This window comes from Theropithecus gelada, chromosome 6 (genome assembly GCF_003255815.1).
Source record: "Theropithecus gelada isolate Dixy chromosome 6, Tgel_1.0, whole genome shotgun sequence".
In the NCBI taxonomy this organism is placed as follows: Eukaryota; Metazoa; Chordata; class Mammalia; order Primates; family Cercopithecidae; genus Theropithecus; species Theropithecus gelada.
In genome coordinates, this window is record NC_037673.1 from 137,903,850 (window position 1) to 137,926,369 (window position 22,520).

Genomic DNA, 22,520 nt, shown 5'->3' on the forward strand with positions numbered 1-22,520 from the left:
TTCTATCCATCAGTAGGTCCTACAGGTTCTATTTCAGACAACAATAAGCAAACAAAAACCTCTTGATCCACTTCCCTCAATTTCCAAGACCACTATCCTAGTCCAAGCCCTCATTATTAGACTTCTGGTCTAATATCTGGTCTCCTTACTTCCACACTTCCCCCACCCCAACCCACTGTTCACACAGCAGAGTGATCAACCTTTTTTTCTTTTTTAAAGGGAAATAAGATCTCATCATTTACTTGCTTAAAATGCAATTGCTTCAGAATAAAATCCAAATAGAATCCATGGCCTTCAAGACTATGCATGGAAGACCCTGCTGGTCTTTCTTACTTCAGCCTGTACTCTCCTCCCACTGTCCGCTCACTGTGCTCCAGCCTCCTTGCTGTTCCCTCAGTAGACCAAGTACCTTCCAGTGCAGAGCGTTCTTCATGCCCGCTTTCTTTCTCCGGAATCTCTTCATTCCAGCATTCCACCTGTCTCCTCCAACAGCTTCTTTCCCTTTGCAACTCTTCACAGATGCCTTCCCCATCCACCCAGTCCAAAGGCCATTTCCACAATCACTTTTTTTTTTTTTTTTTTTTTTGAGACGGAGTCTCGCTCTGTTGCCAGACTGCAGTGCAATGGTGCCATCTCGGCTCACTGCAACCTCCGCCTCCCAGATTCAAGTGATTCTTCTGCTTCAGCCTCCTGAGTAGCTGGGATTACAAGCACGTGCCACCACAACCAGCTAAGTTTGTTTTTTTAGTAGAGACAGGATTTCACTATCTTAGCCAGGATGGTCTCAAACTCCTGACCTCAGATAATCCATCCCCCTCAGCCTCCCAAAGTGCTGGGATTACAGGTGTGAGCCACTGCGCCTGGCCTCCACAATCACTCTTCAAGTTCATCACTTTGGTTCAGTTTCTTCACAGCACTAAACTCACTTGTTCAAGTACTGGTTTATGTGTTTATTTGCTATTTTCTGTTCCCCTCCACAATGGAGGATCCATAAGAGCAGGGGCCCTGTTTGTTTTGTTCATGCTATATCCCCAGACCTGGGACCAATTAGGTGCACAATACATATTTGTTGAATGAATGAATGAGAATGGTAGTCTTTTGGTTCCAAGGTTTATTGACAATTACTCATCTATTTTTGACTCCCCTGGTCCCAGCCCCCAAACTCAATCAGTCTCCCTACTCCAGGCTTCACTGTAGTCCCAGAATGTAGGAAGTGGGACAGGATAGACTTTAACATCATCCAGGCCTCTGGTTTCCAAAGCATTTTTTTCTTTAATGCAATAAAACCATTCCTTTAAAACCCAAAATCTCTCACAGAACCCCTACATATCATAAAGCAGGAGCTGCCCTTGTTGAGGGAAAATATGTGAGGCTTATGGCTCTGACAGTTTGACATTCACTGCTCTCCTTACTTCAGTTACCTCATGGTACAGATAAATGGGCTGGGCCCAGAGAGGAGCCATGACCTGTCCTGGGACACGCAGCCACTGAAGCCTTCAGTCCAATGCTCCTTCCACAGCACCACACTGGATTCTGGAGTCTTTCCAGCCGGGCCAGAGGAAGCTGCAACAGTGCCATGATGAGAGCTTCTGGGTCTTCTGGTACCTACCCTCTCAGACTGCTGGTCCTAGGGTCATGTGAGGGGATGGCTGGAGGGTGGACTAGAAGTGCAGGGGGGTTGGGTGGGGAAGCCAGGTGTCTGTGTTGGAAGGCCAGTGGGACTGGGGGATTGGGGGCTGGATGGCTGGGAAGGACTTCCCAGGCCTGCAGTGGTCTCTCCTTTCCTCAGGATAAGGCTGCTGAGCTCCTGGAGCAGCTGTTCCTCCAGGGACCCCCGTGCCTGGGGACCGCTCTTTGAAAGGGGGCCCGGAGGGGGCTCAGGTAGCCTCTCCTCCTGGCCCAGGGTGCTTGACTTGGACAGAAAGGGTTGATCCAAGGACTTCTGGCTGGTAAGGGGGTTCTCTGGCTTCACTGTCCACTCCCGTGTAGTGGAGAAAGAGGTAGAAGTGTCCTGGGTCAACTCAGGGAAGGCCCCTACTTCTTCATACACCGGCTCCTCATACACAGGCTCCTCCAGCTCCTCTTGCTCCTCCACAGACCCCTGGGATGACTTCATCGGCTGAATGGGAATGGGATGGCAGGAGTGGGCACAGAGTTAAAGTTACCAGATTATTAATCACTAACATTTACTGAGCTCTTCCTCTGGGCCAGATGCTGTAAAATACTTGGCATGTATAATACTAGAACAACCCTGTGCAGTGGGTTACACTACAAAAGAGTCAACTGAATGCAAAGGGGTTAAGTTGCCCAGCATCACATAATGAGTAAATGGCAGAGCTGGGGTTTGAACCCAGGTCTGTCTAACTCCAAAATGCATTTACTTCATCACTTTCCTTCTATTTCACAGATTCTGTGACAACTTTCCCCCTTTTTTTTTTTTTTTTTTTTGAGACAGAGTTTCACTCTTGCTGCCTAGGCTGGAGTGCAGTGGTGTGATCTCAGCTCACTGCAACCTCTGCCTCCCAGGTTCAAGTGATTCTCCTGCCTCAGCCTCCCAAGTAGCTGGGATCACAGGCATGCGCCACCGCATCTGGCTAATTTTGTATTTTGAGTAGAGACGGGATTTTACCATGTTGATTAGGCTGGTCTTGAACTCCTGACCTCAGGTGATCCACCCACCTCAGCCTCCCAAAGTGCTGGGATTACAGGTGTGAGCCACTGTGCCCGAACTTTCTCCTTTTATTACCGCACCTTATACCTCTCATTTTCCTCATTCTTTCTGGCCTCCTCTCTCTCTCTGTCCTGTCCCTCTCCCTCTCCCTTTCTCTCTCTCTCTCTCTCCTCTCTCCCTCTCTCTCTCACACACACACACATACCCACCCTGATGGCCCACACACACACCCCCCCCGATGGGCTACACACACCCCCCCCCACACACACACACACACCCCCCGATGGCCTACACACACCCTGATGGCCTACATCATGAGGAAAACAGAGCACATCCGGGGCTCAGGCAGCACAGAGGAACACAGGGTTGACAGGCATACTGCTGGAGCAGGCACAATACTCACAAAGAACATGGACAGGGTCCTCCGGTTGTGTAGTTGCCGCTGGACACAGGTGGGGTGGGGACAAGGGGAGGGAAAGATATAAAGACACAGTGAGGACTAGCAACAGGAGACAGGAGTGGTGAATGGGGGTGAAGAAGGCAGAAGGGAGGGGGACAGTGAGCATAGGGTGGCACCAGGCTAGCAGGCACACCACTCCCTACTGCAACGTGACAAGGGTTACAGCAGGAATCAGGGGTTGGGGCAGACTGGGGTGCCTTACCAGGGTCTGATTGGCAGAGAGGAGGGTGGCTCCACTGTCATCCCCACGGATAGGCAGCAGAGGCATAGTGCCAAACTTCTGACGGGCAAGGTCGGAGGAGGAACGGCGTCGTAAGACCACTGGCTGCTGGTCATCGTGCTGGTGGGAGCGTGAGGGGTTGGCACCAGTGGGCATGAAAGGCACTGAGGAGGATAGCTGGGCCCCAGGGGGACCACAGACCCAGCCCTCAGCCTTTTCCTTCCCCTCACCTGGGCTTTAAGGATGCTGGTGGTCCAATCCCACATCTCATCCTCGTCAGTGCAGGACAAGTAGCTGGGGTGATCAGAGTGGAATCAGAGGGAGAGAGAGGGTCACAGCTATAGGAATGGAGCATAGAAAGAGGGAGGAGAAAAGACAGAGTGCAGAGCTGGGCCAGAGAAGCCAGGGCAGGAGGTACTCACAGGTGCATCTTCTCCAGTATCAATGTGAAGCCCCACCTGGGAGACAAAGACGAATAGTGATGGGGCAGTCAGAAAGGGCAGGGGGGTGAAGGCAGGAAGGTCGTGGAAGTGTGGGCTGGGGAAGAAAACTCACGGTGTTGGGGGCTTTAACTTCTTGCGGATTCCCAGGAAGACTTTGGCACCTTCCAAAGGCCACTCCCGTTCTGGTTTAGAGCTCTGAGAACAGAAACAGAGTCAGTAAGATCGGGAGATGAGAAATCATGGTTAATGAGGTCAAGATGTCATGGAAGCAATGGGGTCTGTGGTCACAGGGTCTCAGAAGTAGGGGGCAGAAAAGCAATGAGATTGATGAGAGTATGGGCTGTGGAGTCAGAGGGTGGGTGCAGTCATGGCTCCTCTCCATGGCCACCCAGCATCCCATGCCTCTGGCCCCAGGGCCTCACTTTCTTCTCCTTGAGTAGCAGCAGGCAGCGGCCACGCAGCAGAAAGAACCTCTCCTGGAAGCGGCTTCCCAGCAAGCGCGGTGGCTCCTCACGACACCGCAACAGCCCCACCCGTGGGCTCTCACGTCGGATACCTGGGCACAGATGGGCAATCATGGATCGAGGGTGCTAGGGGAGAGACCTGGGGGGTGCTGGGGAGAGGAAGGAGGCTCACCTGTGAAGAGGCAGCCGGCTTGGGCCAGGGGGACTTTTTTCAAGAGCAGGGAGGCTGAGCAGGGCTCTGGGAGCTGGCACCATTGTAAGGCCTGCTCTAAGACCTTTTCCTTGGGATGCAGTGGCCGCTCTTAAGGGGTAAGGTGAGGGTATATATCAATCAGAATATTCATACTAAGCCCTCACCAGTCCAGCTCTCACCAGTCATTCATTCATCCATTCAATTATCCAACCACAGACATTTATTTTTCACTGTCTCTATGCCAGGTACTGTGCTGGCCCTGGGATACAGTGGTGAGCATGATACACATGGCCTCCCTTCACAAAGCACACAGTCTAGTGAGGGTACAGACACAAAATAATTGCAGACAAATAATTGCTTTGCAAGAAACAATAAGCTGAGCGAGCAACAGCACAGCAACTGAAATAGGGTAGTCAGGCAAGACCTTTCAAAAGTGGCACTTGAAGATGAGACTCAGAGATCTGAAGGATTAGGAAGAGCAAGCCATCCTACGATTGGGTGATAGATTTCAAGCATGACAAAATGCAAGAACAAAGGCTGTCAATCAGGAAAGATGTATTTGGGGAAGTAAACAGCCAATGTAGCTACAACGAAGAGGATAGATACGAGAACAGGTGATGTGAGATGAGGCATGGAGGACACAGGGGCCAGACATTCAGGGCCATGTGGGCCTTGGTAAGGGACTGGAATGATACTTTAAGTTCAATGGGAAGCCACTGAAGGGTTTTAACCATAGGAAGGATATGAGCTGATTTATGCTTGAAATGTTCACTTTGCTGCTGCGTGGAAAATTGACTGTAGGGAGGCAAGCATGGAACATTGTCCAGCTATCCCCTTTCTGGGGCCACGCATTTTAGTGGTTACTGTTGACAAAAAGATAATGGTGACTTCAGCTAGGATGGTGGTAGCAGTGGAGATGGAGAGAAATGATTGATTCTAATGGAATTGACAAGACTAGTTGGTGAGTTGGGTATGAAAATGACACAAAAGGAGGAGTCCCAGAGGACTCCCAGGTTTCTGGCCTTAATCACCAGGTGAATTGTGGTACCATTTACTGAGTTGGGAAAAACTGGAGAATGGCCTAGACTTTTTTTTTAGGAAAGGGGACTAGAAACCATCTAAATTGGTCTTAGATGTTTTACATTTGAGTTGGTTGTCAGAAGTGGCGGTGTCGAGTCGGCATTTGGATATGTGAGTCTGGAGCTGAGAGGAGAGATGTGGGCCAGAGATATAAATTTGGACGTCGGGTTATTAATGGCATTTAAAACCATGAGAATAGGTTAGTTCATCCAAGGAGAAATGTAGATAGATGAGAGAAAAGGGCCCAGGATTGAGCCGGGGGTCTCTCCAACATTTGGAATCTGGGCAAAAGAGGAAGAGAAGCTCCCTTTAAGGTAGAAGGTAAACTACAAGCTTGTGGGGGTCACTAAGGCCAAGATGGAAGAATACTGAGAAAGAGGGAGTGAGTCAACTGTGTTGAATGTCCCCTCGCATGGATGAGTGGATGAGTCCGCTGTATTTGGTAACATGAAGTCACTGATGACCTTGACCACACAACCACACACAGGCATATACACATGCATGAACACACAGGCATGGTCATACTCACCCAACTCCCCATGCTCGCGAATCTCAAAAGTCACCCACAAGTCCATCCCAGCTGCTGTCCCCCGCATCTCCAGTACCTGGTTAGTCAGCTCCTCAGCAGTCAGGGTTGGGGACACCTGGGGTCAGGGCAAGAGCAGAGAACCCATGCTGCTCAGGCCATTGCCCCTGGAACCTCACTATCCTCTTACTTCCCCTCCAATCCCCTCAGGACCAACCTTCAGGGTGACACAGTTGTCTGGGAGCTGCTGTTCTATATAAACTTCCATGATGAGGTCTCCAGCCTGAGACAGCTGAGGGGAGGGGTAAAAAAGTCAGAAGGACCAAAAAAGGATGCAAAAGAAATCAAAGTCAGAGGGTTCCTCGTGTTGCCTCATAAGCGATTCTTCCAACAAAGATCTCCTCCCAACCCCAATGTCACTCAGGCTCTTAAAAGGGAGAACTCTGGAAGTGGCAAAACTGCATCTTTAGGCTGCATATGTGCTCCCCAAGGCATCAGAGTGGTTGGGAGGACAGATGTGGAGTCAGACTGCCTGGTCTCTTCCACTCGCTACAGGGTGACCTTGAATAAATGACCCTCTAAGCCTCAGTTTCTTTATTTGAAAAAAATGAGACTATCTACTTCATGGAGTTGTATGATACTAACATGAGATTAGAGGTGCTTGGAATATAATAAGTCCTCAGTTATGTTTGCTATTATATTTATTATTATTCTCACTGCTTTGTCTGATTTTACTAACTCCTCCTTGGATCTCTTACACTTAGTAGTAAGGTCTCACTTGATGCTCCCACAGAAAACCAAAACAAACTATCCAGTGCCAAGATTATCACCAGGAAGAATCCTCATGGTGGAACAAATGGAGCAAACCCTAACCAAACCCCACTCCCCAAAGCACTTCTCTCATTGGATTTCCCCTGTCTCCCAGAGAGCTGAGTGCTAGTGTCCCGAAGGACAGGCTGGAAAGGAAACTTCCTCAGCTGGGCAGAAAGTCAGCTTCCTGTCCTGATGTCTCCTCCTGCCGCATTCAGGAGACTAAGGTCAGGACGAGTTACCTGCACATCCTTCCAGGTGGTGATAAGACTGACCTCCAAGTCAATCTGAGCTACCTGGTCAGAATCGATCTGTGAAAGAGCCAAAAGAGAGTGTTGAGGTGCTGGAAGAGGATCTGCAGGGAAGATCTCAAGGCCAAGGAGGACCTGTTTAAAAGGGTTGGAGGCCAGAAGAGCTAAGAACCAAGGGTGTGAGGATGTTGGAAGTGAGGTTGTGGGAGGTGGTTCCTGGTGTAGTGGGCCACCAGAGGCCTGGGCTGGGGGCTTGTTGGGGTGAGCAGGATCCAGAGTCTCTGGGTCCTGTGAGGGTAGGGGAAAGGGATTGTGAGTTAGAGGTCAGGAAAGTCTTACATCAAAGACAGAGATGTAGCCGTCAATGAGCTCCTGCAGCACCCGAACCTCATGTTCCCCCCGCCCATCCGTCTGGAACACGCTGGGCGCAAACAGCAGAGCCAGGTTCCGCGTGCACATCTGGTTTAGAGCCGCACATTTCTGCACCCTGCAGAGGGGTGCCAGGGTCTTCATCAATGTAGCCATTCATTCAGCAAACACTTATTGAATCCCTATTGTATGCCTGGGCTAAGTGCTTGGGATACAGTAGTAAGACAATATTGGCATCAAGGAGCTCCCAGTCTAGGGGAGACAGATAAGGCAAGAATCAGCAAACTTTTTATGTAAAGGGACAGATGGTAGACATTTTAGGCTTGCAGGCCAGACAGTCTCTGTTGTAACTCCTCAACTGTGTTGCTGCAGCATGAAAGGAGCTATAGGAAATGTATACATGAATGGGTGTGGCTTTACACTTTATGTACAAAACTTTATTTATAAACATAGGCAATAAGCTGGATTTGGCCCCATGGACCTGTAGTTGACCAATCCCTATAATATAGTATGTTTTTATTATTTATTTATTTTTATCTTTTGTAGAGATGGGGTGTCTCACTATGTTACCCAGGCTGGTCTCCAACTCCTGGGCTCAAATGATCCTCCTGCCTTGGCCTCCCAACGTGTTGGGGTTACAGGTGTGAGCCACCACACCTGGCCCCTGTAATATAGTGTAATCAGTGCAATACAGAAAGGGTTTCTCCCCAGAATTGCTCAAAGACCTGTCTTCCTAACAGATTGGTAAAGGTAGATGTGCATCTTATTCATTTTTGTGTTTCTTATATCTAATGCTTTCCCTGACATCACATAATAAAACAAAATAATATTGATTGCTAACCATTTCTGAAGGCTTATGACATGCCAGATGTACTGGCATGTACTGTACTAAGAATTTAATGAATTTTGACTCTCTCTCTCTTTTTTTTTTTTTTTTGGAGACAGGGTCTCTGTCACCCAGGCTGGAGTGAAGTGGTACAATCTTGGCTCACTGCAACCTCCACCTCCCGGGCTCAAGTGATTCTCGTGCCTCAGCTTCCTGAGTAGCTGGGATTACAGGTATGCACCACCACGCAGGGCTAATTTTTGTATTTTTAGTAGAGGCTGGGTTTCACTATGTTGGCCAGGCTGGTCTTGAACTCCTGGCCTCAGGTGATCCGCCCACCTCAGTTTCCCAAAGTATTGCGATTACAGGCGTGAGACACCATGCGCCCAGCCTTCATTTAACTCTCTCATAACCTATGAGATGGATATGATTCATTACATCATCCATTACTTCCTTTTAGAAATGAAGAAATTGAGGTACAAGTAATTTACCCAAAGTCACACAGCTACAATGATGGCACCAGATTAAAGCCTAGGTCTGCCTGATCCCCCAAATCCATTCTCTGAACCTTGATGCTATGATACCTTCACTTAACAACTGTTTGTGGAATGAATGAATGAATGAATGAATGAATAAATGAATGAAAGTGCAGGGTCAGACTGAGGTGAGGAAGGGTCCTGCAGAGGGTCTGGCTATACTGACCGATAGAGATGCCCAATGAGGGTGGCCAGTGTGCGGCGGTTGACCCGCGGCAGGCAGCCAATCACATCTTTATATTTCTGCAGGCGCTGATTCTTCTGGGGCAGCTCTGGGGATGGAATGGAGGAGGGTTGGGGAGGACCCAGGAAGAAAGAGTGGCAGCTGGTATGGAGGGAGGGATTTTTAGACACAAACGCAGGATGGATGTGTCTCTGCCCCCTTCCCACCTCCCCCTGAGCCAAGTCTCTGGATGATCCCCCAGGGTGGGAAGTGATGGGGAGGAGGGCTGCCAAACCATGGATTCTGGTGGGGGAAGGCAGAAATCCTGGTTGGGCCTTGGTTCTCAGGGATCTTAGGAGTACCAGCAGCCTCCCTCCAGCGAGGCAGCAACCGTGCAGAGGTCACAGGGTCATCGAGCTCACGAAAGAAGCGTTTGAGTGTGTCAGTGACATCCTCCACAAAATGCTCCCCTGGTCGGAGCTTCACCGACCGGGCATCCCGACGGAACTCAGCCAGGAGTTTCAGGCTGCGGGCACGAGCGCCCCCTTTCCGGTATACACCTTCCAGCCGGAGCCCTAAGGAGAGCCAGCCATCTCTGCTCACCATGGTGCAAAGGCTACCACCACCCATCATGGCCCATCCGTGGCCTCCCTATGTGGTATGTGGCTGATGGGGGCATGGATTCAGAGAGGAGGAGCTCTATGCCTCCATGGTCTTCATTCTCAGGTCTCAGAAAGTCCTTCTCTGACCTCACTGTCACATGTAACAACCCCCATGACACTGTATTTCCTCACCACTTTTATTTTTAAATAGCACTCTCTGAAATCACTTTATAGTCCATCCTCATTATCTGTGGATTCCATATCTGCACATTCTCCTACTTGCTAAAATTTATTTGTAACCCCAAAATCAATACTTTTGGCATTTTCATCATCATTTATGAACAGAGTGAAGAAAAATTTAAGTCCCCTCCCCAATGTGCATGTTCTTACTCTAAACAAGTGTATCCTTTTAATGGTATATTTAGAGCCATATTTTTGTGCTTTCTGTTGGTGATTTCACTGTTTAAAATGGCCCAAGTATAGTGCTGAAATGCTGTCTAGTGTTTCTACGTGTGAGAAAGCTGTGACATGCCTTACAGAGAAAATACATGTGTTAGATTAGCTTCCTTCAGGCATGAGTTACAGTGCTGTTGGCCTTGGGTTCAGTGTTAACAAATCAAACAATATATATAAAATAAGGTCTCTTTACACAGAAAAACACATACAACAAGGATACATATTGATCAGTTGACTAAAATGTTATTGTAACCACAGGCTAGCAGGAAGTTAACCCTGTATTTCCCCTGGGGCAGTGATTTAGTAGTCACTAATTAAATGTTTGGGGCCGGGCGCGGTGGCTCAAGCCTGTAATCCCAGCACTTTGGGAGGCCGAGGCGGGTGGATCACGAGGTCAGGAGATCGAGACCATCCTGGCTAACACGGTGAAACCCCGTCTCTACTAAAAAATACAAAAAACTAGCCGGGCGAGGTGGCGGGCACCTATAGTCCCAGCTACTCGGGAGGCTGAGGCAGGAGAATGGCGTAAACCCAGGAGGTGGAGCTTGCAGTGAGCTGAGATCCGGCCACTGCACTCCAGCCTGGGCGACAGAGCGAGACTCTGTCTCAAAAAAAAAAAAAAAAATGTTTGCAGTGGCTTAGAACATAACTACCACAAATAACAAGAACAGACTATATTTGTTTTCTTATTTATTACTCAAGAGATGGGTAATAAATAAGCTTCCTAGGACCCTCCCCGCTTACTGCCATATCCCCACTGTCTGACACATGGTAGCAGCTCAACCAATGTATGCTGACTAAACAGTGGTGGTACAGGAACCTTGGAGGCAAGGGGATGAACACCCAGATTCTTTCTTTTTTTTTTGAGATGGAGTTTTGCTCTTTTGCCCAGGGTGGAGTAAAGTGGTGCCATCTCAGCTCACTGCAACCTCAGCTCACAGCGATTCTCCTGCCTCAGCCTCCCGGGTAGCTGGGATTACAGGCATCTGCCACCATGGCCAGCTAATTTTTGTATTTTAATAGAAACGGGGTTTCACCATGTTGGCCTGGCTGGTCTCGAACTCCTGACCTCAGGTGATCCACCTGCCTCGGCTTCCCAAAGTGCTGGGATTACAGGCTTGAACCACCATGTCCAGCCCCATATTCTTTCTTCAGGGCTTTCTCACTGAGCCTCTGATTTATTTCCTCCTTTGAACACGAGAGAGGTTGAGAAGAGGATAAGGATGTAGCGAGTGGGGGAGGTCACTGAACAAGGCCACTGCCAAGGCATGGAAAATGTTATTAGCCACTGACTATCCATTTCCCATGACTAGTAACAATTTTTTGTAGGTTTGTGGAGGTGCTGTTTTTTTCCTTACAGTCAGCCCTCTGTATCCATGGGCTCCACAACTGCAGATTCAACCAACATCAAAAATATTTGGCAAAAACCCCGAGATAACAATATAACAACAACAAAATACAAATAAAAACAATACAGCATAACAACTATTTCCACAGCACTTGCATTGTATTAGGTATTATAAATGATCTAGGGATGATTTAAAGTATACAGGAAGATGTGCCTAGGTTATATGCAAATAAATACTATGCCATTTTATGTGAGGGAGCATCCATGGATTTTGGTATCCACGGGGGTCCTGGAACCAATCCTCTGCGGATATTGAGTGATGACTGTACTGCCCACCTTAGTTTTCTGTGAATTTTCCTTCTTAAGAGTCCAGCCTTCTAAAGAGGGTTCACAGGAGAAAAAGATTTTTTTGGTCCTTATTTAGACTGGATAAAAAACAAAGGGCCAGGTGCGGTGGCTCACGCCTGTAATTCCAGCACTTTGGGAGGCCGAAGTGGGTGGATCACCTGAGGTCAGGAGTTTGAGACCAGCCTGGCCAACATGGTGAAACCCATCTCTACTAAAAACATAAAAATTATCAGGTGTGGTGGGGCACACCTGTAATCCCAACTACTTGAGAGGCTGAGGCAGGAGAATTGCTTGAACCCAAAAGGCAGACGTTGCAGTGAGCCCAGATCATGCCACTGCACTCCAGCTTGGGCGACAGAGCAAGACTTCATCTCAAAAAAACAAACAAACAAAAACTCACAAAGAATTATAGGGGCCATTTGCACAGCTGACCATTTAAGCCTGGAAAACCTCTCACACAGAATAATTCTGCTTAAAACTTCTGGGAATGTGCCACACAGCTCAGCTCTCACCCCACAGCTGCTCACTGTTTGCCATGGCTCTGTGTCCTCAGTCACATTTTCAGTGCTCCTCCCCTACTCCACACTCTGACGAAACTTCTGAACACTTATTACATGCCAGGCCCTGCACTCAAGGCTTGACAAGCATTGTCTCACTGTCACAATTATCCTGGAAAATGAGGACCGTTGGCCCCATTTTACAGATGATGGAATTGAGGTTCAGAAAAGCAAAGCAGCCTGCCAAGAGTCATATGACCAGCTGGGGTCCAGTTGCAGTTTCTAGAGGCAAAGCTCTTCCAGGCTGTGCTCATGTTCCACCCTGTCCGTGCTCACGTTATCCACCCCCTCCTCCCCCCACCCCCCCCCCCCACTGGCTCAGCATCAGCCAGTGCCTACTCACCATGCTGGGTAACGAAACTGATGCAGGCATCCACGATGATGGGGATGTCACCCCGGCTCATCTGCTGCTCCTGGAGCCCTGTGCCGCCCCCACCAGCCGCACCCCCAATGGCTGTGTTCCATGCCGTGAAGTCCAGTCGGCCCTCTCCTTGCAGATACAGGGTCCTGAGACGGGAGAGGCCTGAATCAGAGCCAGCTCCTCTGACAGGCCCAGATGCATGGGGATCAGACTTCCCAGAGCCACCAGCAGAGGGCAGCAACACCCAACCCAAATCATCCTGGAGCAAGGGAAGAAACTTTGAGGAAGTGGGCAATAGCCCAGCAGGACAGGTTGCAGAGTGTGGGCTTGGCTCCAGGAAGGGGAGCCCCAGGTCAAGGGCAAGGGCAATTTACCTTCCTGTCTCCACCAGGACCAAATACTCTTTCTTGTCTGGGGTGTCAGCTGCAGAAACCACACCTGGGAGGAGAATCAGTGGACATTTTCATGATTATCATCTTCATTACAGAGACTATTATTTATTAAATGCTTAACTTGCATAGATGCCAGGCTAGAAGGATTACAAAAAATGTTCAATTGAATCCTATGAGTTATGTACTATTATTCCCAGTTTATAGGTGACACATTAAGCTCAGAAAGTTTAAGTAACTTGCCCCAGATCACTTGCTATAAAATGACAAGACTAAGCACAAACCCAGGTCTCTTGTTTCCAAAGTCCTAAAATATTATCTTACATTGTTCCTCTTTTAGGAGAAAGGAAAGCAGCGAGGGTACCCAGTCCCCTCTCCCAGGACCCAACCAGCAAGTGACTCCAAATAATAACATTTATAGGCCGGGCGCGGTGGCTCAAGCCTGTAATCCCAGCACTTTGGGAGGCCGAGACGGGCGGATCACGAGGTCAGGAGATCGAGACCATCCTGGCTGACACAGTGAAACCCTGTCTCTACTAAAAAATACAAAAAACTAGCCGGGCGAGGTGGCGGGCGCCTGTAGTCCCCGCTACTCGGGAGGCTGAGGCAGGAGAATGGCGTAAACCCGGGAGGCGGAGCTTGCAGTGAGCCGAGATCTGGCCACTGCACTCCAGCCTGGGCGGCAGAGCGAGACTCCGTCTCAAAAAAAAAAAAAAAAAATAACATTTATAGGCTGGGCGTGGTGGCTCACTCCTGTAATCCCAGCACTTTGGGAGGCCAAGGTGGGTAGATCACTTGAGGTCAGGAGTGCGAGACCAGCCTGGCCAACATGGTGAAACCCCTTCTCTACTAAAAATACAAAAATTAGCTGGGCGTGGTGGCAGGTGCCTGTAATCCCAGCTACTTGGGAGGCTGAGACATGAGAATCACTTGAACCTGGGAGGTGGAGGTTACAGTGAGTTGAGGAGTTGAGATCATGCCCTTGCACTCCAGCCTGGGGGATAGGGCGTGACTCTGTCTCCAAAAATAATAATAATAATAATAATAATAATATTTATTGAGCACTTAAAAAATGCTTGTCAGGCTCTGTGATACATGTTTTAGATGCATTACCCTATTTGAACCTCACTACAACCCTCTGAGGAAGATGTTATTATGGTACCCATTTTAAAGATGAGGAAACTAAGGCACAGAGAGGTTAAATAACTTGTCCAGGGATATACAGCTAGGAAGTGATGAAGGTGGGGTGTAAAGCTGGGCAGTTGCCGGGCGTGGTGGCTCATGCCTGTAATCCCAGCACTTTGGGAGGCCGAGGCGGGTGGATCACCTGAGGTCAGGAGTTCGAGACCAGCCTGACAAACATGGAGAAACCCTGTCTCTACTAAAAAAATACAAAATTAGCCAGGCATGGTGGTGCATGCCTGTAATCCTAGCTACTTGGGAGGCTGAGGCAGGAGAATCGCTTGAGCTGAGGAAGTGGAGGTTGCTGTGAGCTGAGATCGCGCCATTGCACTCCAGCCTGGGCAACAAGAGTGAAACTCAGTCTCAAAAAAAAAAAAAAAAAAAGCTGGGCAGTTTCCCTTCAGAGCTTGTACCTGAAGCCACCATGTTCTGCTGTTTCCCGTAAGAAACCCCAAATAATAAAGGTCTGCTCTTATGCACCCCCATGGCCACCCTTCATCCCTGTCCCCCCAAACCTCCCCGCTTACTGATCTCCTGTAGCCTCCGCAGATGCACCATGTCCTCAGGGGCTGGGGGGCCGGGGCCCGGCGCTGAGCACAGGAAGAGGTGGTCACCACGAAGGAGGCCGAACCCTGACAGCCAGACACCAGGGGCCGGGGCTGTATGGGAGGGGGACCGCAGCCATAGGCGGCCCAGCCGCAGCAACCCAGGACCCAGCAGCTGGTGGCAGCTCAGCGGGGAGAACCACTGTAGAGGCAGGGGAGGACAGGAGAAAGGGGGATGGGGGAAGAGACAAGGAACAGGGGAGAGAAATGAGAGTGACCGGGGTAGGGAAAAGCAGAGAAAAACACAAAGAGAAAGCAGAAGAAAAACAGGAATGGAAAGGGATTGGAGAGAACAAAGGAGACAGCCAAGGAGGAGACATGAGATGGATGGAGAAAGACAGGAAAGAAATTCAATTCAATTCAGTTTGCTCTCCCCAACATAAAGAAGACCACTGTGTGGCAGCCTTGAGCCCTTAATTGAGGTGTGGGTGTAAGAAAGAATACTCATTCTTGTGCAGTGCTGTGATCATGGCTCACTGCAGCCTCAACCTCCCCCAGCTCAGGTGATCTTCCCACCTCAACCTCCTGAGTAGCTGGGACTACAGGAGCATGCCATCACACCTGGCTATTTTACTTTTTTTGTAAAGATAGGGTTTTGCCATGTTGCTCAGGCTGGTCTCAAACGCCCACCTTGGCCTCCCAAAGTGCTGGGATTACAGACACGAGCCACTGCCCAAGCCAAAAAGGCATACTCATTCTTTATAGCCAAAAATGCTACACCTGAAGACTCATGATGCCCTGGGAAATCCCACCACCCTAGGGGGCTGGGGAGAAGCTTCATAGAGGAAAGGATGTTTGAGATCGACTGCAAAGCAGTGCTTCTCAAACTACCTGCGGTAAATTGCAGTAAAGGATCAGAGCTTTTTTTCCTTTTTCTTTCTTAAAGTCCCAAGCTGTCACTAACCAATACCGTACTTTCTTTTTTTTTTTTTTCTTTTTTTTTTTCATTGAAATGGAGTTTCGCTCCTCTCTCCCAGGGTGGAGTGGCATGATCTCGGCTCACTGCAACCTCCACCTCCCGGGTTCAAACTCCTGACCTCAGGTGATCTGCCTGCCTCAGCCTCCCAAAGTGTTGGGATTACAGGCATGAGCCACCACGCCCAGCCAATACTGTATTTTCACTAAAAATAATAAAAGTGGCCAGGCGCGGTGGCTCAAGCCTGTAATCCCAGCACTTTTGGAGGCCGAGGCAGGCGGATCACCTGAGGTCAGGAGTTCGAGACCAGCCTGACCAACACGGTGAAACCCCATCTCTACCAAAAATACAAAAATTAGCTGGCCATGGTCATGTGCACCTATAGTCCCAGCTACTCAGGAGGCTGAGGCATGAGAATTGCTTGAACCCAGGAGGCGGAGGTTGCAGTGAGCCGAGATCTCGTCACTGCACTCCAGCCTGGGAGACAAGAGCGAAACTCCATCTCAAAAAGAAAATAATAATAATAATAATAATACAAGTGAATTGCTAGAAAATCTGGATGAAAAAACGAAGAATACAACCCGACCCGCTTTTTTTTTTAGACGGGCCTCACTTACCTAGGCTGAAGGGCAGTGGCATGATCACAGCTCACTGTAGGCTCAACTTCCAGGGCTCAAGCAATCCTCCCAACTCAGCCTCCCCAGTAGCTGGGACTACAGGTGAGCACCATCATGCTTAGCTAATTCTTTTATTTTTTGTAGAGACGGGGTCCCAGGCTCCTCTCAAACTCCTGGGCTCAAGCAATCCTCCCGCCTCAGCCTCCCAAAGTGCTGGGATTTGCAAGTGTGAGCCACCACGCCTGGCCCAAGCCCTTTTTTAAAAATAATTAGATTCAACACATAAAATTACTATGTCAAATTGCTATAAAATATTCTAAATGCTTACTCTCAAGTTCTGTGCTTATCCTGTCATGGACCATAACACATAGTCCAGGGGCTAGTGTGGTGTGACAGTCTTCACAGCACCCTCCGGGTAGCACTGCCTTAAAGGATAGCTTTTTGGAAATGTAGATAATAATGAGAGGAGACTTAAACCTGGTTGGGAGGGCCACGACAGAGCCTTGAAAAGATATAGAGACAATGTGTTAGTGTGAGGAGTTGTAGGAGGCCTGGGAGAAGGTGGTCAAAAGCCAGAGCAGTGGAGCATTTCCCATACAGGAGTGCCAGATGCTGCAGAGATGACCTGGTGAGGCTGGGAGGCAGCCTTAGCCCTTGGAAATGAGAAGGCACTGGTGACCTGCTGGGTAGCAGTTCAGAAGGGCATGGGCAGAGGAGGGCAGCTGCAAGGGGTCAAAGGGGAACTGCAGGCTGCACACGACTTTCTGACGCATTGTCAGGAGGGAAAGGAAGGCACCAGGGTGAAAAGTTGAAGATGGAACAGATCTTAGGGAAAAACTGTCTTAGGATGGGAGAGATTGTCGTCATCATTGTCATCATCACTACCATCATTATTATTTCAACGCCCACATACTGAGGGCTTGCTGTGTGTGGGCCTCACATGTCATTTAATCCTCAACCCTAGGGGGTGCGTCTTTTACGCCCACTCTACAGATGTGGAAAAGCTCACAAGGCTAAGAGTTGTGAGACTCCAATCCCAGGATGTCTGACTCCAGGGCCTGAACTTTCAGTTCTGGCAATGGCATACAGGAGGGAGATACTGGCTTATCTAAGAATGGACAAGCTGGGAAATATGAAGGTAGCTTTGCCTCTGGGCTTGCTGGAAAACTGGAGCAGAGGGTAGGTAGTGGGAATCAGAGCCAGCTTCTTCGTGGGAGGAGGCATTGGCACAGCGAGGTTTGGGCCATGAGCTTTGCAGACAGAGGCCTGAATTTTAGTCCTGTGCTCTGCTGCCTCCTAGCTCTGTGACCTTGACCAAGTGAATTCGTAAACTCTAAAACTTAGTTTCCTTATACGTAAAACCTTACCTCTGAGGGTGGTTGTGAAAATTAAATGAGATATCGAGAGGGCAGTGCTTAACACAGGGCCTGGCACAGAATATGTGCTCAGTCACCCTTAGCTGTTAGTGGAAGAAGTGGCTGTAGAAATAAGAGAGAAGATGGGAGCACGTGGGGACAAGGAAAGCACGAGTTGCTGCAGAGGGCGCTCTCCTGTCTCACCTTGCCCACAGCACTAGTCCAGGCCTCCAGACTGTCAGCTCCATCGGTGCCAAAATGCTGGATCCTCCCCCCAGTGAGGATGAGCTCAAAGGAAAAGGGGAACCTGGAGAGAAGATGAGGTCAGGGAGGAGAATCGGACCAATGAGGGGGCTGTCAGGCTGGAGGTTGGGAAGAGAAAAGGGGAAGCTCAGTGAGCACAGGAGGGCTATTACCTGTCAAGGTCACCTGGGTCAGTGGGTGGGGGGCTCACACCCAGACATACAATATCCTGGGGCTGTATGAGGCTGAGGGGTTCAGGGCTGTTTTCTGATGCAAACATTTCCAGAGCTGCTCCCAGCACACACCATAGGCGGGGGGGAGCTAAGGAGAAGGGAGATAGTCAGGGGTAGCAGACCTCTGCCCCCACTGTCATAGTTCCCATTTACCAGATATTTATTCTGTGTCAAGCCCTTTGCCCATATATGATCCCATGAAATCTTCACAATAACCCTATGAGGTGTTATACTCAGTCCTGTTTTGCAGATGGGGAAACTGAGGGTCAGTTTCAGTAGCTCGCCCAAGACACATAGGTAGGAAGTAGCAGAGCTGGGATTTGACCCAGACAGTCTGACTTCAGAACAGATGCTCTTAACTATCACTCAATGCTGCCACCTGGCATGGTCTCTCTCTCATCCCCAGGACCCCAACCTATTCCCAGGCATGGCCCTACTTTCCCATCCCAGCTCTCACCTCTTTGTCCCTCTGCAGTACACTCACACCCATCCACTTTCTGTCCCTGTATCCTCCCATCCCTTGGCTCCCCCTCACCATCCCGGCCCCTGCGAGGGGGTGAGGGTCCAGCTTTGTTGGTGACAGGACCACAGTACAGGAAGCCGCTGTAAGTAGCAGGCACCACCACCTCATTGTACACACCAGGGGAGGGGTCTGCAAGGGGAAGGGGAAGTAGTAAGGTCAACCAAGTGCAATGGGATCACCTGACCCCCTCTGGGGAAGGGATGAAATGGAGAAAGACAGTGGGACCTGACTCCACTGGCAGCACAGCCAAGTAGAGCCCAGTGGAGCTGGATCCCTCACTACCCAGATTGCAAAACAGAGAGGCAGGGGGTAACGAGACGGGGAGGCCTCTGGCCCAGCCCCTGCCCACTGCCTCTCCCCACCAGCCAGCCAACCAGGCTGTTAGCTCTGGGTGGGCACCTCAGGGCATGTGCCATCCTGTAAGGGTCTCAGCCCCACTGGCCTGACCAATGGAGATGAGTGTAACTAAGCTGATCACTTCTTTGAGAGATCAGACTGTCTCCAGGGAGACTAGCCCTGACCTATGGATTGGCCCTGTCTGGGGTGGACCAGCACTAGCACCTGGAACACCCAGACCCTCCCCAGCCATGACCATCATCAGCTATCGCATGACATCAGGAGATAGGCCCTGGAGGATCTGAGGATTTGGGAAACTGCCCAGGCTGGGCCACTGTGATCAGCTAATTGGGGCCCCTTGGAAGAAGTGAATCATAGGTTGGGTCTGAGAATTCCTGTGGGGGAGAGAGGAGGCACTTGGGGGATGACCTGGGGGCACGAGGCCAGGGCAGCTGCCATCAAGGGCTGGTGGAGACCAGGGCTCCTCGCCCTCGAAGGCCTCAACACAGAGGAGCTGGGTCATGTTCTTCAGCAGGTTAGGTCCTGCCACAGCTGCACACAGTGCCTGCAGGGAGGGAAGGGCCTCTGTCAGCCCCAAATCCCAAACAGAGCATTGGGGACAGTCGTATGATCACCCAAAACAGTCCCCACCACCCAAGTCTAGGCATTCCAACCCCAGAGAGTGTTTCCTGACCCCTCCTCCACCCCAGATCAGCCCTGCTCTGTCCCGCCTACCTGGAGAAGCTGGCTATGATCTGGGTACTGAGGGTGGGGCTTCCGGAAGAGACCCAGCCGGTACTTTCGGGAGATGAACTCACCCCGGAGGCCAGGGGTCGCATCTGGATGCAGTCCCTCACCTGGGGGTAGGGTCCCTGCCCAGAAGCGGTTGGCACGATCATTTCCCAGGACAATGAACAACTGTGGGATGACAAGGGGCAAAGGCAGGTGACAGGAACTCAAGAGTCCTCAGATGTTCCATTCCTGTCCCCAGGCTGGCCCAAGGCCTGCTTCTGGATGCTCCCTTCTACCCCTCCCTCTTTCTCCCTCTTCTGCCCCTCACCTGCACTATCTCATTACTCCAGACACTCGTGTCCAGCTTCAGGCTCTGCACCTTGGAGATCCCGGAACCCAGGGCCCGGTGCTGACCTGTTTGAGGGTGTGTGAGGGTGTGAGGGGCATGGTGCATGGGTACCCTGAGCCCTCTAGTCCCAGACCTCCTGTTCCCCACATAGGCTTGAGGCCAGTCCTCACCTGCACACTGCTTGCAGATGACCACCCCCAAATTGACAGCGGCCCAGTCTGGGCGGGAGGACCCACAGTCTGCACAATGCCGGTTGGCCCGATTAGACCAGATCTTCTCAGCCACCTCGTAGTCAGACAGGGTCTCGGTTACTGCTTCCTGCAGAGCGGCCGCCCAGCTCTGCCGAGCACCCCCAGACTCGGCTGTGAAGCTGAGGGGTTGACAGCCAGTCCATGGGCATGGACCTACCCACCATGTCCCATCCCCCTGGCCCTTGCTGCAGGAGCCACCACAGGCCACACCTGGGGCAGCCCAGACCCTTCTGACATCTTGACCCAGCTCACTGGACTACCATCCGTGCACACCCTCTGACGTACTACTGAGGAGGCCTCCAGTCCTCTGCACCCTTGTGCCTCCCCCAAAAGTCCCCCAGCCTTGCCTCCCACTGGCCCAGGCCCCACCTGAAGCAGCGATGGGGTGTGAGCAGGTCGAAGCTTCGACTCTTGGTCTCCCGAACGCTGCAGCCCTGCAGTTCGATGAAGCAGATCCCGATGCCCAGAGAGAAGGCCTGGTGGGGTCAGGGGGTGGGCATCGTGAGGTGCCAGAAGAGACTAGTTCAGGCCCCTCAGCCCTCACCCGGCTCTCCTCACCTGCTCACTCTTGTACAGTGCCAGCTCTCCAGGGCTCAAGGCAGCAAACACCTTGGCCTTGTGTCCACGCAGCTCCAGCATGCCCGTGCGGAGGGGTCGGGGTGGCTGGGGGGGCCTGGGGTGGCCCAGGAGGCGCTGCTCCTTCAGACAGGACTGCAGTGTGGAGCACCACGTGTCCCGCTGAGCTGGTGGGGATGGAGAAGCAGGTCAGTGGCTATTGCGCACACAGCCTCCCTCCCTCCTGCCCTGACTCAGGGAGCTGTGGCCCTCACCCTCACTCTCTGTGCGGAACACGAACACCCTCTGGCCGGTGATGACCTGGAACTTGTTGTCCTTGCTGCTGCGGGTCATCTCAATGGCAGTCAAAGGTATCACACCCTTAGGGAAGGGGTCCTGCAGAGAGAGAGCTCAATGACCCACGAGGACAGGAACTGAACCATGTGTGCCAACCCCTGGGTCCTGCCCCAGATTTTATGAGATTGGCATTCAATCCACAAGCAGTGGGTACAGCTGCTAAGCCAGCTACCTTAAATGCTGACATCAGTTATGCAGTCACTGCCCCCCTACATACACCATGGACTTCCCTCCTTCCAATTCTGAGCCCCTCTCAGCCCTCCCTCTCCCTCATCTCCATGTCACATCTCCTAGCCCCCCACCTTGTCACTGCCAAAGTACATCAGACTCCTCCCGTTGAACTGCACAAAGCGTCTCTGGAAGACATAGTTTCTGAGGAAGGAAGAAGCCAAGATCACTGTTTGAGGTTGCATGGGGTTAGGGGGATCATAGGGTCTGGGGGCACTTTCCCGTGCAACCACCTCCCAGCCTCTCTCTTCTCCCTCCCTTCCCCTCCCAGCACCCACCCCTGAGGGGAGAGCTTGTCTAGCCAGCCACTGAGCAGGGGCGTGGGGCGGTCTGCCGTGAAGGAAAAGCTGGCATAGGGTGAAATGAGGTCATCACTGGTCTCCTCTGTTTCCAGGGTGGGTGATGAGAGAGTGGAGTCTCCAGGTAGCTCAAGGCTGGCATAGCCAGCATCCTCCCGTGCCTCCAGATCCTGCCTGCTGAGCCTTGTGGGGGCCAAGACAGGGAGGGACACACATTAGACAAGTACCCTGGACACCCTCTTTGTACCTTCTCCATCCTACTCACATCACCTAAGAATAGAATGCCTAGCAGGTGCTGGATCTGCTTTTCTTTTCTTTTTTTCTTTCTTTTTTTTTTTTTTTTTTTTGAGATGGAGCTTCGCTCCTGTTGCTGAGGCTGGAGTGCAACGGTGCGATCTCGGCTCACCGCAACCTTCGCCTCTGGGGTTCAAGCGATTCTCCTGCCTCAGCCTCCTGAGTAGCTGGGATTACAAGAATACGCTACCACGCCCGGCTAATTTTGTATTTTTAGTAGAGATGGGGTTTCTCGATGTTGGTCAGGCTGGTCGAAAATTCCTGACATCAGGTGATTCACCCGCCTTGGCCTCCCAAAATGTTGGGATTACAGGCGTGAGCTACCACGCCCAGCCTCTTTTGAGACAGGGTGTCTCTCTCTCTCTGCTGCCT

At 50.8% G+C, this 22,520-nt stretch overlaps 1 protein-coding gene across 2 annotated transcripts in view; it reads right to left on the reverse strand.

Moving 5' to 3' along the window:
* Window positions 1–1,093: 1,093 nt before the first annotated feature.
* ARAP3 (ArfGAP with RhoGAP domain, ankyrin repeat and PH domain 3) overlaps window positions 1,094–22,520 on the reverse strand; it is a 28,776-nt gene continuing 7,349 nt past the window's right edge. For both annotated transcript variants that reach the window (XM_025389357.1, XM_025389358.1), the window contains 29 exons: window positions 21,834–22,037; window positions 21,630–21,699; window positions 21,246–21,366; window positions 20,974–21,158; window positions 20,785–20,891; window positions 20,335–20,534; window positions 20,144–20,229; window positions 19,819–20,001; window positions 19,513–19,648; window positions 18,760–18,876; window positions 18,165–18,312; window positions 17,953–18,055; window positions 14,783–15,002; window positions 13,059–13,122; window positions 12,667–12,830; window positions 9,375–9,587; window positions 9,016–9,121; window positions 7,458–7,605; window positions 7,110–7,178; window positions 6,275–6,349; window positions 6,061–6,175; window positions 4,431–4,559; window positions 4,217–4,350; window positions 3,907–3,989; window positions 3,774–3,809; window positions 3,582–3,645; window positions 3,334–3,471; window positions 3,075–3,113; window positions 1,094–2,119 (listed from right to left, as the gene is read on the reverse strand). In XM_025389357.1, coding sequence (XP_025245142.1) covers window positions 1,634–2,119; window positions 3,075–3,113; window positions 3,334–3,471; window positions 3,582–3,645; window positions 3,774–3,809; window positions 3,907–3,989; window positions 4,217–4,350; window positions 4,431–4,559; window positions 6,061–6,175; window positions 6,275–6,349; window positions 7,110–7,178; window positions 7,458–7,605; window positions 9,016–9,121; window positions 9,375–9,587; window positions 12,667–12,830; window positions 13,059–13,122; window positions 14,783–15,002; window positions 17,953–18,055; window positions 18,165–18,312; window positions 18,760–18,876; window positions 19,513–19,648; window positions 19,819–20,001; window positions 20,144–20,229; window positions 20,335–20,534; window positions 20,785–20,891; window positions 20,974–21,158; window positions 21,246–21,366; window positions 21,630–21,699; window positions 21,834–22,037 — 3,943 coding nt within the window. In that variant the 3' untranslated portion in view covers window positions 1,094–1,633. The remainder of the gene's footprint in view (window positions 2,120–3,074; window positions 3,114–3,333; window positions 3,472–3,581; window positions 3,646–3,773; window positions 3,810–3,906; window positions 3,990–4,216; window positions 4,351–4,430; window positions 4,560–6,060; window positions 6,176–6,274; window positions 6,350–7,109; window positions 7,179–7,457; window positions 7,606–9,015; window positions 9,122–9,374; window positions 9,588–12,666; window positions 12,831–13,058; window positions 13,123–14,782; window positions 15,003–17,952; window positions 18,056–18,164; window positions 18,313–18,759; window positions 18,877–19,512; window positions 19,649–19,818; window positions 20,002–20,143; window positions 20,230–20,334; window positions 20,535–20,784; window positions 20,892–20,973; window positions 21,159–21,245; window positions 21,367–21,629; window positions 21,700–21,833; window positions 22,038–22,520) is intronic.